Here is a 16931-nt window from a genome sequence, read left to right as displayed (position 1 = left end):
TCCTTGAAAGCAAAATATGAAGAAATGAGGGGTGACTCATGACTTTTGCAGAAGTGAATGTTTAAAGATGTGAATGCAGGGCGTTTTTGCATGTCTCATATTTTGCTCCTTATTCTGCATCAACAGTGCAATGCAGTTACTACAATACAAGTTCTGTCTGAGCTATTTGAAAGACAATGTCACCTCACTTGTAATTAAGATCAGATGTAACGATTTAATGGAGCGCTCTTATGGTGGTTGCAGAGAAATAACTTTCTGTGGTAATTGTCAGTGAAGTGAAATTGCTAACCGTACCTGCATGTGTGATTTCCGGCATTAGGTGGCAACAGGGAGTCACACGATGCCATGGATGTTTTGTTTACTACTCTCTTCGGGGCAAGACAGCTTTTCTCTTCCTTGTAGCCAGCAGCTAACTCACATTCCTGCTGACAGCACAGAAACTAGGTGTGTGTCAGCTGACAGTTGTGTGATGCTAGCATGGTAACTTTGGGGGATTAGCAAACAGATACTGAGCTGCTAATTAAGCGGTCATCGAGGTGGGATTTAGAGTGCGAGTGGAGCGTTAATTATGTGGCCGATGAGAGGGAGATGTACGTAAAATAACAATAATAATTAAAAAAAACTCAAGTGGCTGTTGTAGCGTTAGCGAGCTAACAGCTATCTCAGTAGCAACCGTAGCTAGCAGGCGGTGACAGCTCCCATGGACGGCGTTAAAGTGTCAGCTTTTCTTCTGAAGACCCTGTAGGCGGCTTACGCTAAGATAAATGTTGGCTCAATGGCCAGAACGGAGCTGAGCAATGGACTTAATTTGCGAGACAACCCGGAGAAGCTGACAGAAAATGGGACGGGCTCCTCGTACGGATTAGACCCAGAGGTAAACGGCAATGTCGTCCCCGGAGAGACCCAGGTGGACAAGTACGGATTCACAGGAGGAGCCCAGCAATACTCTGGAGACTCGTAAGTGTCGATTTTATTTAGCCCTCGAAATCAATTGAGTAATTCATAAAGGTTTCCTTGTCCCTTTTCTTCTTAGACTGAGATGGATAAACGCGAATAAAACTCAGTCTTCTCTGCGCCTCAGAGGGCTTCTTTCCTCCACTGACGTTGTAATATTTATCATTAATTAGTTTGTTTATAGTCAAAAGAAGAAAAGTTCAGGTTGGATGGCTTCAAACTGTACGCGGTAAACACATTACTTTACAGTTTAACTCAACCCCACCTGGTTTAATTTTTTACAGCTTTTTATTGTTACTGTTGTTTGCCTCGAAGTGAACCAGTGTGCGCTGATGATCCCTTGACCTTATGAGTTGTGCATAAGGGTGAAAGTTTTTCAGTTAAAAAAAGTGTATTTTAATATTTGTTGCAAAAGGAAAGTATACCATTGTACTTTTTGAGATGCACCGTGATAAGACTGGATTTGGATTCAGTGCATTGTTACATGTTCTTCTTCTTTATTATTTCGATTTCACACCACAGCGTAGAAACAGCAGAAATAAAGCCCGTATGAGTTTGACGTCACTGTTTTGTAATACATCACTGTCAGGGGAAAAAATGGCCGCATTGTTGAAAAGGGTTTGCTTGGAGGGTTACGATTCAGTGGATTGGTCAGTTTGTTTGTGATGGCTCTCCATTCATGCCAAGCTATTTGTATTAGTCTGTATTCTGTGTTCCTACTTTTCTTGCTCAACAGCTCTCTGGCACCAAAATGAGAGAGACCGGATTCCTTCTTTGTTGTATTTTTCTCACTGGCATTACTATTCAATAACTTGGCACTGTCACTTCACAGGAAGAAATTCCTTGGTTCAAAGTTTCCATGTTCTGTCTGCAGCTGGGTGGGTTCACTCTGGCTTCCTCCCAGAGTCCAAAGACATGCGTGTTAGGTTAATTGGCCATAGGTGTACCCCACATTTCATCCCATTATGGCTCTGGGACATGACCCTCAATTAGATAAGGGTCATTTCATGTGAACGGACCAAGTTCCTTCAGCCTAACCACCTTTCTTTTCCTTGGGGGAACAGCGGGATCTTGGGTGATGATATCTATACTTCTTAGTAGACGAACTGCCAGATTACTGTTGTTTTTCAATAAGTAAACTAACATTTTGTGATAAAATTAGTTTTCTGTGGAGCCATTTTTAAACGGGTATATCTAGGGAACTGCTTACATTATGTCATTCACATTTTTTTAGGCCAAATATCTACCACTATGATTTAATAAATGTGGAATTTCAAAAATGTAGCTGAAGTTCAACGTCAAATTCTAGCATTTGCTTGAAAATCTGATAGTACAGCCTGCACTAGTGTTTTAGAAATCCTGTAGACAGAACTGTTTCAAAGAAGGGGTTGAAATTTGTTACACAGATTCCCATATATGAGATGTATTCTATACCATCAATTTACCCAAATGACATGAATGGTATTAAAAATATTAAGGCTTGAAAATGGGGATATAAATGTATTTTAGTGGACATTATTTGAGATATTCCAAAAGAAATGACATCAGACATGAATGTCAATGTGACTTTTCTAGAAAGATTTCATGTTTGGTAATAACAAGTGGGAGTGGAGGAAAAGTTTCTCCCACTGAAGACGCTATGTCCAGATGATCAGAATCAACTTTTTGGGAAGCAGTAGTAGTGTTTTGCTTCTTTATAATCCAATTAGATGTGGAGATGTGAAAATACATTTAATTTCCATATTTTTTCACCCCTGTTTTACTTACACGCAGGTGTCCCCACAACAGGAATAACTGGATTTGAATGGCCTCACATTTTATCCTTTGTTGGGACAGTTTTGGCCTCACAGGCCAGATGTTTGACACTCCTGTTCTAAACCCTGAAACTTCCAACTTTGCCCTAGAGTAACCCAGCATTTCAGACCTCAGTGGTTCCCAACCTTACTTACATAAGGTCCAATCTACCCGTCATATTCACGTTTTCTGGTGCCAGGCAGAATTAATGGGAAGAGACAGAAAATCAATAAACACTCTTATGTACAAAATGAAAAGCTGTATGCTTTTCATGTTACTGTAATCACCATTATATGTTAATTAAACATTGATTCAAAGGAAATAAAAGAGTTTAGGAAACACTAAGGGGCTTATGCAAAAGCATTTTTCTTTGTTACCCCAGACTGTTTATGTTTGTGAACTGTTTATGAATGAAACATGTAAAGGCTCATTCTGGTTTACTGCAGCATATTTCCTAATGCTAAATTTGCCCTCTACACCTTCACCATCCATCCCTGTGGAGCCAAAGGAGCCACATTTCCATCATCCACAGTTCAAAATCATTATTATTTTTCTTATATACTGGGACCTCAAAAGAAGTCATGGTAGCTCCTCTCTTTTTAAGGACACATTTCTTTATTTCTGATTGGTTGACTCTTGTAAACAGAAGGTAGGAACAGCAAGTAGCTTTTTTGGTTTGTGTTTTTTTTCCTTTGTCACACTCACAGCTGTGTGTAGTCGTCATACAGACCTAAGAGTAAAAAAAAAAAAAGTGTCTGAAACAGTGTGTTTGGTGCAATATAAATCCTGACCTTTTGGATCACAGGGATTGCTTGCACATATGCTGACCTTGTTAGCTGAAATACAAATATCTACCTTTGTTACTGTACATGTTTGTGTATAATGCAGTAAGTCCCCTTTAATAAAGCCCACCTCAAAAGCTAGCTTTCACTTCTGGGTCTGCATACTGTCCTGGTTTGTCTATCTTCCTTGCTCTTAAAGCTAGTCTTGGTCTTTGCCTTGAACATGGGGAAAGTTGGGCAGAAAGTTTGTTTGTTTGCTTTAATTAATTCATTTCTTTTAATTTTTCTTATAAACCAAGTAATATGACTCCTTTTCAAATAAATGAAGACAAACAGATTCAGCCAAGCAGGCTGACCTGTCAGCAACAAAATGTTTAGCGGTGTTTACTGTTTTGAAGACACAATGCAGTCTGTCCTTAACTTGTTCTTTGGGGTTATTAGATAACACTGGTGTAAGTGGCATTGTTTGAGCTTGCTTTAATAACTGCACTGCAGTAAGTTAAAGTTAATTATATAAATAAATAGACCAGGTTTCTTTGGTTGTTGTGTGTGTCAAATGTGACAGCTCAGGTCTTCAGCAGCTCTGCAGTGAGGTGAGAGATTAGTAAATGTTTTGAGTAGGAGGCTGTAGTAAGCTGAACAAAGGGAAAGTTCTCCCACAGCTTCCTGTTTTCCATCCACTTCTTTGCTGATTGCCAGTGTTTAACTGCTTAGCCTGAGGTTAGGTTTCCTACACGTACAAGGAAGAGATTCCTGCCCTCTATGATGACAGGATTACTGGACATAGCACAGAAGAGTGCAATCATTGTCAGTCAGGGCTGAGAATAATTTGTTTGCCTTTATCGGTTTAATTGTTTCCTCCTCCACAGTGCTGAAGAGGTTCCAGCTGAGGTGTTGAGACAGCGGGAGGCAAAATGGTTGGAGATGCTCAACAGCTGGGACAAGTGGATGGCCAAAAGACACAAGAAGGTCTGCTGTATAAGCTGTAAATGAAATCAGATGTATTAATTATGTCCAGATGTTATATACAGCTTCTTCTTGAACTGTCCATGTGTTGTATAACAGGTGAAAGAGCGCTGTCAGAAGGGGATCCCTCCATCCCTGAGAGGCCGAGCTTGGCTCTACCTCTCTGGAGGCAAAGTGAAAAGGGAGCTAAACCAGGGCAAGTTCCAGGTTGGTCACAGAAAGTTGTTTAATTTAAAAGTGGACTTTTTTAAAATTCTCAAATAAATAAAACATAATATGACAATATTAGATGATGTATTACAATAAGACAATTACACATTAAACAAACAGAAATATTACAAAAAGAAGGTGATGAGATGTGTTGTATATACCAGTCATGGTGGGCAGTCTTAGCATGTGTTCAGAGTATATGCTGGGTATGATGAGAAGAACATAAGCTCTGTAACATAAGAATGGAGATGGGTTTTTTCCACTTTGGGTCAATTTTTCTTTAAATTCACCCTGAATTGTTTTCCTAGAGTAATTATGTAGTTATCTATTTGGAAAAAAAAAGATGCACTCTTTTCAGGCCTGGGACAAAATATATGATGCAAAATCATTTGTAAAATAAGTCAGGGAGTCTGTCTTCCTGTATTTGACAGAAAAGTTTTCAGCTGTACATTTTTTACCATATTTGTGACATTTTTAGATGTGAAACTGTTAATGATCGTCAAAATAAATCCTTAAAGCAAGAATGTAGTTAAAGGAACAGTTTTAGTTTTAGCTCTGGCTAAAATATCTTTGGGTGGAACTGTGCAGGAAGAGTCCTGATACGTACGCATCACTGACAGCATGCCAGGATATTGTCTATTGTCTCGGTTTTAACAATAGCACGCCAGTAAACATCCAAACGCGGTACACACTTAAAGTTCTAGTTACAATATTTCTATGTGTGCTGTTGCACTTTGCATTGAAAAGCATTGTTAAGATCAGCAACCAAAACTACATTGCTATAGTTTAGCAAAGACTAAATTGCAAACACATGTTGCTATTTGGAATAGAAGGCTTGTAGCTATACTTAGAATGTTTTACAAAGCAACATAATGTTAAAAATGCCAACCAAATTGTGTTATTTAGAAACTGGACGAGGCGCAAGGAGATCCCAAATGGGTTGATATCATTGAGCGGGACCTTCATCGACAGTTCCCTTTCCATGAAATGTTTGCAGCGAGAGGAGGTCACGGGTATGCGTTTCCATTCCTCGCTTCCAGAAGCCTTTTATGTGTCCCACTTTTCGGCTAATGAGGCCGAACGTTGTTTCTAAACCAGCTGTTTTGATGTATAGGCAGCAGGACCTGTTTCGTGTGCTGAAGGCTTACACTCTGTATCGGCCTGATGAGGGTTACTGCCAGGCTCAGGCTCCCGTCGCTGCTGTACTCCTGATGCATATGCCAGCTGAGGTGAATACTCAGTGATTTAACCCATCCCTGTACTTTTTTAATATAAAATACTGGATGCCATCTGTTCTAATCATCAGTGTTAATTTCTAAGTTTGTTTTTCAAATGTATATTTTTCTATCAACGCGATCATCATTTTACTTTATGTAAAAAGTACTTTTTTTTATTACTTTAATTTGTGCTTCCTCTAATCCTCTCTCCATCTTTCTTTGGTCCTAGGATGCTTTCTGGGTTCTTGTTCAGATTTGTGAAAAATACCTTCCTGGATACTACAGTGCAGGGCTGGTATGTTGTTGTCAGTGTCATTGTTCCGCCTGTTATTTATCTACCTGTAATCTGTACACTCACCAGCCACTTTGTTAGGTACACCCATTCAGCTGCCCATTAATGGAAATATCTAATCAAACCACACGCCGCTCCTTTCACCTAAGAACAGGAAATTTCTTAGGTGGATATTTTCTTGGCATAATTTGTCCCTTAGACAAACTGGGCACAGCCTGTCAGAACATTGTTGCTGAACATGTCTATGTCTGTGTACCCATGTTCTGGTGGCCGCTTCCAGCAGAAGAAAGTGCCATGTCATAAAGGCCATGTCCTCTCACACTGGGGTTTTTGTGTTATTTGAGTTCACTGTACTCAAATAGCTTCCACACTCAGCAGATCGCAATCTAATGAGCACCTTTGGAATGTGGTTGTACCGGAGGTTTACATCATGGATGTGAAGCCGACAAACCTGTAGAAACTGTGTGATGGAGTCATTTTAATATACACCAAAATCTCTGAGGACTGTGTCCACCACCTTTTTTGACTTTGTGATGGAAAGATTTAAGATGGGCTGAGACAAAAGGGGGCCAACCTGGTAATAATAAGGTGTAAGTAAAAAGTTAACAAGTTAATAATAAATGAAGTGGCTGGTGAGTGTATATCTATGTACACAAAATGAACATGTTTTCTGTACCAACAAGTAAATAAATGAGTCATTTAAGGACTCCAAAGACACCCCATAATGGGCAAAAACTCATTTCGTTTTACAGTTTTTATATTTATGGATATTTTTCCTGGGAATTAAGTTTAAATTAGTTTGATATTTACAACTTGTCTGTTGACCTAATTTTCTAAAGTCAGAACTTAACTTTTTCAGCTCGATGGTACGTGTGGCTGCTCTAGTGTTACAGCTCTTTAGGCCGTTGTCTCTGTCACTCATGCTGATATGCTAACAGCCTAATTCCCTGAGGTGGTGACCAGGCTACAAGGATGAGATAATCAGACAATCAGATTAAGCAAAGACAAAGCAGTCTGTTCTTTCTCTGCTGAATGTCTTTGCATGCTGTCTCCACAGGAGGCGATCCAGCTCGACGGGGAGATTCTGTACGCTCTGCTCCAGCAGGTTTCCTCTGTGGCCTACCGTCACTTAAAGAAGCAGAAGCTGGAGCCCACCCTGTGCATGACCGAGTGGTTCATGTGCATCTTCTCTCGCACTCTGCCGTGGGCCTCAGTGCTGCGCGTCTGGGACATGTTCCTGTGTGAAGGTGAAGTGCCCCACACTGATAGATTTTCTTCTTCTTTATAATTGCATTGCTGCATTGCATTGATTTGCTACTCTTACAGAGGTGATGGGATAGATGCGATAGTGTATTCAAATGTGTTGCTTTAAGCTCACAGATGGAAGATTTGTTTGATGTGGCTTGTGGTTGATTTTTGTGTGACTGAGTGGAGAGTTCAGTGCAGTAGTGGAAAATGCCACTTGAGTTTGGGGGCACGCCTAAGAAGAACTTCCTGTCTTTGCATCGAGTTAGTTGGTGCAGACAAATAAGAGAAGTGTTGAGATAAACAAGATGAAGTATTAGTGGCCTGGCTGAAAGTTGTGTGCTTTTGGTTTTTCATGTAAACACATCCATCCGTTGCTTAAATTATCAGTCTCTGGAACAGCAATTAAATAAATACAAAACGGTAGCATTTAATGGTCCTCCAAAGCCCATCATACGACTATCATCCTCCTCTTTGATTTTACTTTGTCAGGAATCAGTAACAGTTTAAGGTAGATAACTGTAACAAAACCAAGTAGCAAGTGCAAAACCTGAAGAGTGTTTTTCAGCTATTGAAAGGTCGGTGGTTCAGTTCAGCCTTCTTCCAGTCTGCACATCAGTGCTCTTGGGTAAGATACTGAACCCCCGAACCTTCCTCTATTGTTGTGTGTGAATCTAAGTGTGTTGATAAAACTAGAAAAGGACTATATAAATACATTTACCATTTACATGCACAGGACACTTTGCTAGGAACTCTTTTTTTATGACTGGATTGGACAGCAGTCTTAAATCTTTGTTGCACAAAGTCAACAGGGTGCTGGAGACATTCCTCAGAGATTTTGATCCATATTGACATGATAGCATCACAGACTCATGCACATCCATGATGGCAACCTCCCGTTCCACAACATACCAAAGGTGCTCTTGAGATCTGGTGACTGTGTTTTGAGTACAGTGAACTCATTGTTGAATCATCTCATGATTGAGATGATTTCAGCTTTGTGACGTTGTGGTTATAAAGGGTTGGTCAGTAGTAATACTCAGGTAGAGAGTGGTATTTAAATGATGCTCAGTTGGCACAACGGGGGACACTGCTTTGTTGTGACAAACAACTTGTTTTCCAAGAGGAGCGCTATGGACTCTCTGTAGGCTCCTCTTGTTAATCTTTTTTATTTTATTATTGATATTATTATCTATTATTATCTTATTTATATTATTATCACCTGAAAAACAAAACAACGGCAGCTACACAAACAGAAATAAAATTTGCTGTGTGTGCGTGAGTGAGAGAGAGAGAGGAAGAGAGAGAGTGAGAGAGAGAGAGAGTGAGAATCTGCAGCAGAAGTCGAGACTAACCAGATTAGGCAACATTTTTCAAATCTTTAGATGTCTACTTGTTGTGAGCCCTTGTAATTTGTAGCCTCAGTTTCCTGTTCTTAGCTGACAGGAGTGGCTCCTGCTGTGGTTTTCTGACACTCTGCTTTAAGGTTTATTGTGTTGTGCATTCAGAGGTGCTCTTCTGCATACCTTGCATACCTGACCATTTTCTGTAAACCCTTGAAATTGTTCAGAAAAATCACACCTATTTGTGAAATACTCAGATCAGCCCATCTGCCACATTCACAGTCACTGAAATCACCTTTTCTTCTGAGTTTAACCTACAGCATGTCATCTTGGCCATGTCTACAGGCCTAACAGCATTTATGTGCTGTGTAATTGGTTGTTTAGTGTTTGTGTTAACCCAACTCAAAGTACTTCTCATGGTTATTATGGAGAAATGAATTGCTAATATAAAATGTGAAAGTTAGTTGATCTGGCCTCGTGTTGTCTTGTGTGACTTATATGTTCTCAGGAGTGAAGATCCTCTTCAAAGTGGGCCTGGTCCTCCTCAAATGCACGTTGGGATCCCAGCAGAAACTGAAGGACTGCCAAGGTCTCTATGAGACAATGGAGCTGCTCCGAACAATAAATCCACAGTACATGCAGGAAAGTTTCCTGGTGCATGAGGTACACCTACACAGACTGTTTAGTCTTTGCAATCCATTTTCTTATTTTGAGCCTGCAAACCCTTCTGAGACTTGCTGAGATTGTGAAAACACTGATAGTGGAAATGCTTTAACTTAAAACGTAGACATGAAATCATGCGTGGCTCACACTCCTGTATTTATGTGTGTTTCAGGTTATCGAGTTAACGATATCTGAGACAAAGATTGAGAAGGAGCACAATGCTCAGCTCCGGCGCTGGAAGGAGAGCCACGGAGATCTGCGCTGTAAGTCCCCTCCCAGGATGCACGGGGCTAAAGCCATCATGACCTCTGAGCCACACACCAAACAACACCTGAAACAGATGCCTGCCATCATCGTGGAGTCTCCTTTGGCACCCAAGATGGATGTGAATGAAGAAAATAGAAAGACTAAGGATGAAGATAAGATGAAGACAGCATTCCCTTCACAGGAGCTGATTAATCCTTACGCTCCTTCCTCTGACCCCTCACCTCTCTTCGAACATATAACCCTAAAAGGGTCCAAAGAGAGTCTGAGCAGTGTAGAGCAAGACACCTACCTGTAGCAGGAGAAGATTTATCACAGTTTACAAACAGCAGTAAGTCCATCCAGGCCTAACCAAGCAGTGACAGTGTGTCTGGGGCAAAAATAAAACTGAGATGTTTTTGAATTTTTACGTCAGTTTGTAAAACTGAACGCCAGCTAAGCAGCTAGGCTAAGCAGGTGCTGAAATCATTTCACTCACACACGTTGCTCTGCTTTTTAACTACATCCTACAGCCAAATTTTTAAAGTGGAACTCAGAGGTGTCATTTCCAGGGACCAGCAGCAGATGGCGACAATGTGCCACGCTGATAAATTAGGTTTTATTCCTGCAGGCAGGGCGTTTGAACTCGGTGATATTTTGTCCATCTCCATTGGGCCCCTGTGGCTTTAACAACCTCATCATCACTCATGTAAACACATAATTGTTTAATCCTGATTCCCCCCGAGTTTAATTCAAACTCTAAAAGATAAACAGGGGAGAAGAAAAAAGAATTTGAGTGCATGATCAAATTTGTTTGCTAAATTAGGTCCTGCAGTGCTTTAGATTTTTTTTCACCACTTCTAAATTGTCCCATTTTGCTGATAATAAAATAAGTAAACAATTTCAGTCCTTATAGTTCTGTGATTGTAATCGCAATGCAACGTTAAAGTACTAATTAATCAGAAGTAGCCCACTGGAGAATAGTCACGTTATTTTAATTTAAAAGAGATTAATGACACCTGTCGGTAATGTGGACAGGCTCACTAACGCTTATCACGCTGTGCCACCTCCATGAAAATAGAAGAACATATTCTTTATATATAAAGCATATGTTCTCTTATTTATCACAGTTGGAAATTCTTAAAAAAATAAGTTCAATAAGTAGACATTTATAAAGCTCAAATATGCTTTGTTGCTTCATACATTTGTATACAGAATTGCTTCAAAGCAGCTCTTTTGATAGTAAAGGTTGCTGATCTCTGCCTTTGGGAGAAAAAAAGCTTGTGGATAACTGTTAACACCTCCTGCTAGTTACCTCTTAAAAGCAGCGCTCTGATTATCCCCCATCTTTTAAAACACTGAGTCTTAATTAATGAGTTTTTTTTCCAGGAGCTCTTTGCTTTTTTCCCAGTCTTCCTTTTTGCCTACAGTCACTACGTTGCCATCGGATAGATTTTTATTGATCCTTTGTTCGTCTCAGTCATTCGCACTAAATCACAGACGCATAGTTTTTATGTGTGCGCTCAGCAGAGTCTGTGGTGCTGCCTCAGCGAGTCGGTCTCTGCTGTCACTGAACACTAGAGGGCGCCCTGAGATTATCTCTCAGCCTCCATCAGTGAGCAGCAGCTTTTATCTTACAGGGAAAAAAGGAGGAAAAAAAACTGACCCAAGCTGTTTGACACTCAATGAAGGGCGATAGTTCAGGGACTTTTTGTGCCACTAAGCCAAAGATTTGTGAAGTTTATTTTTTCAGATGTATTCGTGGAAGTAATTCAGTTGTGTCTGACAGTATTGTCAGTTTGGGAGTGCGTGGAGTTTTTATTTATGTCGTAAATGAAACGTTATAAGCTGTTTTTGTACAATTACACTTTAAAGGTTTATGGTTTCATCTGCTTTAAATTTGTTTTATTATTATAATAAAAGAAAAGGAGCGCACTAGAGGGTTGTTCTCTGCGGCTAAAGCCGATGGAGCCGGAAACCTTTGACGGTGACGTGTAAATACTTGTATAAAACCGAGATGCCGCAAGTGAAGAAAAATGAAGAAACTGTTCGAAATGAACTGAAAAACAGGCAACGTTTAACATTACCAGCAAAAGATGTGATTTGGAGTTACCACCACACCTTTGGAGATTATTTTCAGTCGATGATTTTTGTAATGGAAAATGGTTGTGGGTATGTGTTGACCTTTAAATACTGTCAAATGTTTTAAAGCATATGCTACAGATTCATTTTTTTAAATTTGTTTTGAAGCACTGTTTACTTGTGATGCCCTGTGGAGCTTTTTAAAGTCACATTGGAGATTTTAAAACTTTTTGTTTTTGTTTTTAACCGACATGTACGTCAACAGTTTCTGCAAAAAGCTGTCCTGAAGAGCAGATTTTGATCCAGGGAAGGAATTTGAATAAGTTAACCGGTCATTTTAAAGAACAGGAACATTTAGTTTGCTGCCCATCCACCGGAAAATGCACACTCCAATAAGTTGATAAGATTCTGCTTATTATTAATCGTTGCAACAGTTATATTTTGAAACAAAAGAGCATTTATTTTGATAGGGGCTTGTAGATTTCTAAAATTTTGCCTCATTTGATTTAAAATGTGTAATTTTTTTCCACCAAATTCCATTTAAATCAATAAAACTTGAACATATATTTCCTTTTTTTTTTTTTTTTTTTCCTGTTTTATGATAACTCTCCTCTCACGTCTGCATTTACTATCAAACACAAGGGGATAAAGTGCCACACAGACGGGACCAAAGTTACGAGCAGTATTTGAATGCCTCCTGTGTTATCGTTCAGCGCCCTCACACCCACCCGTCCGCCCGCCCGCCCGCCCGCCCTCACCCACGCAGCAGCACACTTCCTTGGACACCTGTTTCTCCGGCTCTTTCAGCTCTTGGAGGAATTTGCATCTCAAATAGGGCGAATTCCCACACCACCATCCAAAGTGCCTCACACAGCCATTTGCCTTTGGTCTCTGAATGGAGTCTTCTGCGTGCACACAGGCCTTCTTTTTCTTCTTCTCGTTCCCTCAGTAAGATTCAGCTGCAGTCCAAGAACATGACAGCCAAGAATCTCCCCTGCTACATTTTAATTTACTCAACTGGTGAGAAGCCAAAACTGCATTAAAAAGTAAAAGATGGCTGTATGGTCTCAGTTTTTCTTATTTTCTGTCATTTGATAGTACACTTCTTGAATTAGAGGAAATACTAGGATTGAATTTGGCACGCCCAGCTTCCACATGTCACATTCTGCACAGGAAGCCTTCACAGTGGCTTCTTCTATTTATGTGAAGGATTTTGTGCATGTTTTTGTCTAGGGGATGCCTGTCATTAGAGCATTTTTGTGTATGTCTCTGCTAGCTGTAACAATGCAGGCTGAACTGCCTATTTCCAATCCAGCAACACCCTTCACCTCAATCTAACCCTACCCTGCCCCCCAGCCGTCCACCTGTGGATCTTCTCCCTCTGCTAGTGCTCAGTGACACTGGTTAGACCTGATCGTAGACCAGAGAGGGTGTAATGGGAGACTTTGTGTTTATGGCTAATCTGCGGAGGAGGAGGAGGAGGAGATGTGACCCAGACGTGATCCCATAACCACGCTCCGTAAAGAGCGGAGGAGAATTTTGAGCTTTAGCTGTGTAACCGCCTGTTGCTGGGCCTCGGTTGCATACAAGAACATCACTGTACTTTGTTTAGCTTTTAAAATGTTTCACCCCTACTCTGAGCACTTTAAAAGTAGAGTGACCTGAACGAGTCTTTTAATAACAGTGAAATCATGTTCAGAAAATAAGTGTTCTAAATTGGAAATGCTAGTTCTCCCAGTGGTAAAGCTTTTTTCAGGCTAAGGACGGTGTGTGTAAACACTGAGAAGAAAATATGATCCAGGAAAGTGAAAAAATAATGTATTTTGTTACACTGGAACAACACAACAATCACCTTCTATCCACAGTGTTCTTGCACAGTTTTATTGGCTACTGCATTTTGCACTATGCCCCAGCTAAAGGTCCCCAATGTCCTGGTTTAAATAGTGCCCATAATTCAGACGTGTTCAATTTAATTTCTCTTACAACATTTAATTTAAGTCAACCCATGCAGACACCCAACCCAATACAGAGCATAGACGCTGATGAGCTGGACACCTGAAATTGTTCTGATATTTTGAAACTCTTGTACGAAATCTCACTAACATGTGTAACTTTATACAATCCAGGGCCAGCGCTTTCTTATGCACTTTTATGTTATGTGGCTCATTTTATACGTTAAAACAAGTACAAAAACCAGTATGAAAGCATTTCTTCAAAAGAGAGCATCCCAGAGGTGGATAAGGATGAAACCCACAATATTTGCTCACAATCATTTAACCATTTTCCTTTCGGCAGATTCACATCAACAGCATGCACATACAATATGTGTATGTAAGCAGATATCTGTCATGTGATGTCTGTTTATACACTGTAGCTGTTTATGGGGGGGGCGAGCAGAGTGAGGTGGATGATCTCACGATGCCATATGTGTGAAGCGTCTGGGAGATTATAGTCTGCCTTCATGAGCTCTAAAGCTCTTGTAAAGCTTTTTGGTAACAAGGACTGAGGGTCTGAAGCTTTATCCCCACCTGCCATCCCCCCATCCCTGCCCAATGAGCAAATTAGAAGGGGTGAATTAAAAAAAACAAACATGAAATGTAGCCTTAAGTAAACTGAATATTTGTGGAACTTTCTGGGGGAAAAAAAGTGCTTTACAGTGGCTAACTATGATAAAGGAATTGCTTAAATGAAATTCCTGCAATACAGAAAGCTTGCAGGATTTAAAACAGCAGAGTCTGCTGGTGTGGCCTTCAAAGCACAACTGTTACAGTCACCGCGTGTCTTGAACTTTGAGCACCAACAGGAGTTTCTGAGAGGCCTGCTTCACTTATAAGGGGATCAGCAGCTTACTGATATGTGCAGGAACCCATCTTAAATTTCACAGAAGGCGAGTGTCACAAAGCCAGCACCAAAGTGATAACAGAAAGTCACTTTTTGGACTAACTGTAGAAACGACATTGCATCTTGGCTTAAAAAAAAAAGAAAGAAAATTAAGTGTGTTACAGCTGTCAAGACCCAATGAGATAAAACAGAGTGTGATGTGTTCAAGCTGTTGGAAGGATGGTTTGCCAAAGTGAAAATACCAGGATGTGGGGGGAAATATGTAGTTTCGATGATTCATAAGTCAATGGACTCGTCTGCTGTTAAAGTCAGACGAATTATTATTCCTTTAATTATTCCTGATTACATTTGGGATCAGGTTATGATATCACTACACTGAAATATGTGAGATCCCTGCAACAATTTGCAAAGTTGCTCACACACACACACACACACACACACACACACACACACACACACACACACACACACACACACACACACACACACACAGCTGAGTATCATCAGCATAGCAATGACAATAAACACAGCCCAGCTGGTTGATAAAAATCCCTGAAGGGAACATGTGAGGACAAGATAAAACAAGAGTGCATCTCTGAGAACTGTGCATAGTGGACATTTTAGCAGGTAGGCCATCTCATCTGCACTCTTATCCAGCGGCAGATAACCAGTATCTGCCGCTGGATGTTCTCTCGCCTCTCCAGCTCCGTGATGACTGGCACCACCCACTCCACAAGGTCCTGGTAGAATTCCTCAGCAGGGTAGTGGTATTATTATTTATCTTCATCTCTCAGAGCAAACTCTTCAGGGGCTTTCACCTCGCCGTACGTCATCTCCTCACGCACGCTTGCGTCAATCTCATTAAGAGCCTTCCACTGCTCTTGTGGGTCAATTATGAGTTGTAATGATTTGCTGATATGATTTTTCCGAAGTCTGCATTTGCGTGCAAAACAAAATTGTTGCTGGACAGTGCCAGGCAAAAATGCTACTCTTGTAAAACTAATCCAACCCAGTACTCCTTTAGGAAAGCTCACTTTTTATGGGAGAAACATGCATTTAGGAAATTATCCATCTTAGTTGTCTGAGACCTTGTGGACATTCCTGTTTGTAACCCCTCTGTATTTGGGGGGCTTTGATGAGAGGTTTCAAGTAGCAGAGCAGCACGTGTGGGACAGGAAGCGGAGTGGAAGGTGTCAGGGGGGCAGACAGATGCTCATTGAATGGACAGTGAACAGGAAGTGTGTGCGTTCCCTTTATCACTCTCCCTCAGGATAACAGTAGCTGGGAATATAACTCTGATGATCTCAGCTCCATCAGCTTTTTCTGACACTCTGTGATTTGTAATAGGAAATGATAGCACACACCTGTTTGGTTTAAGCCCGGGGTTCCCCTGATCTCTTTTATAGAAAAGTTACAGCTAAGCAAGCAATCACCTAAAGAAAGATTTCCTCTCTTTGCAGCCTGTACAGCAGAGCATGAAGTGCAGGATAGCAAAACTAGAGATTCTCTTCATACAAAAGATCCAAGAAGATGCAAAGAAATCGCTGCCTTTATAGGCTAAATATAATTTAAATTTATTGGGTCATGTCAAGTTTTACACATTAACAGAAAAAAAGACGTCATATAGTTTTGACTCAGTGAAATTATAATATTCTTTGGTTACTGCAGCTCTGTGCACTGGCACTGACAGTTAATTTGCCAATTTTCCACCCAATTTCAGTATGCTTGAAGTTGGCTAGGCTCTTGGTTACTGAAGCGAGATCGATCAACTGTAGACCAGACAACAAACGACGGAGGCCCAGAAAAGTGCAATCAAACGATGAGTTTATTGACAACGGAGAACAACCGTCAGCATATGGCTTATTTGCTCTGACAAAAATACACTGAGTTCTGGTTTTATAGCATAGAGGATCACACCCCACATACAATACAGGTCAAAAATACATTATGTCCAGTCATTGTTTACAGACAAGGGTACATCTTGTACATCTCTAATAACTATAAACAGACATATAACTTTTTTTTTGATAACACCTTCCTTTTAGGTAATAACTTCAAGCTTCAGGGCCTCTAAGGGCTAATAATGGACCCTCGTCCTCAATCACTAAGTAGACTGAATTGGCGCAGGTCTCAAATAAGAAGCAGAAGACACTTGGGATTCAATGCAATATGAACCCGGTAAACAATATTACTGATAAAATAATACTGTAGAACATGTTATTAATGCATTTATCATAAGGCAGATTATATGGCAGCAATAAAAGAATCTCTAAATCCCAACATTACACAATAAACAACC

The 16931-nt window shown here is 40.4% G+C and overlaps 1 protein-coding gene across 1 annotated transcript; it reads left to right on the top strand.

The window, feature by feature from the left end:
• The first annotated feature begins 340 nt into the window (after positions 1 to 340).
• Positions 341 to 12847, top strand: LOC116322464 (TBC1 domain family member 10A-like). Its single transcript, XM_031742537.2, has 9 exons — positions 341 to 957; positions 4400 to 4499; positions 4596 to 4703; positions 5613 to 5719; positions 5821 to 5935; positions 6153 to 6218; positions 7273 to 7462; positions 9312 to 9466; positions 9639 to 12847. Exons 1-9 carry the CDS (start codon positions 776 to 778, stop codon positions 10026 to 10028), a joined length of 1413 nt encoding a protein of 470 aa, XP_031598397.1. The 5' UTR covers positions 341 to 775; the 3' UTR covers positions 10029 to 12847.
• The last annotated feature ends 4084 nt before the right edge of the window (positions 12848 to 16931 follow it).

Source organism: Oreochromis aureus, linkage group 7, assembly GCF_013358895.1.
Source record: "Oreochromis aureus strain Israel breed Guangdong linkage group 7, ZZ_aureus, whole genome shotgun sequence".
In the NCBI taxonomy this organism is placed as follows: Eukaryota; Metazoa; Chordata; class Actinopteri; order Cichliformes; family Cichlidae; genus Oreochromis; species Oreochromis aureus.
This window is presented reverse-complemented; position numbering and strand designations above follow the sequence as displayed.

What these genes read in the sequence shown, in the direction of transcription:
- LOC116322464 (XM_031742537.2), top strand. Translation starts at nt 776, where the DNA reads ATGGCCAGAACGGAGCTGAGCAATGGACTTAATTTGCGAGACAACCCG. An exon ending in CAGCAATACTCTGGAGACTC is followed by an intron (nt 958 to 4,399) that starts GTAAGTGTCGAT and finishes CCTCCTCCACAG; the next exon opens with TGCTGAAGAGGTTCCAGCTG. An exon ending in TAAACCAGGGCAAGTTCCAG is followed by an intron (nt 4,704 to 5,612) that starts GTTGGTCACAGA and finishes TGTGTTATTTAG; the next exon opens with AAACTGGACGAGGCGCAAGG.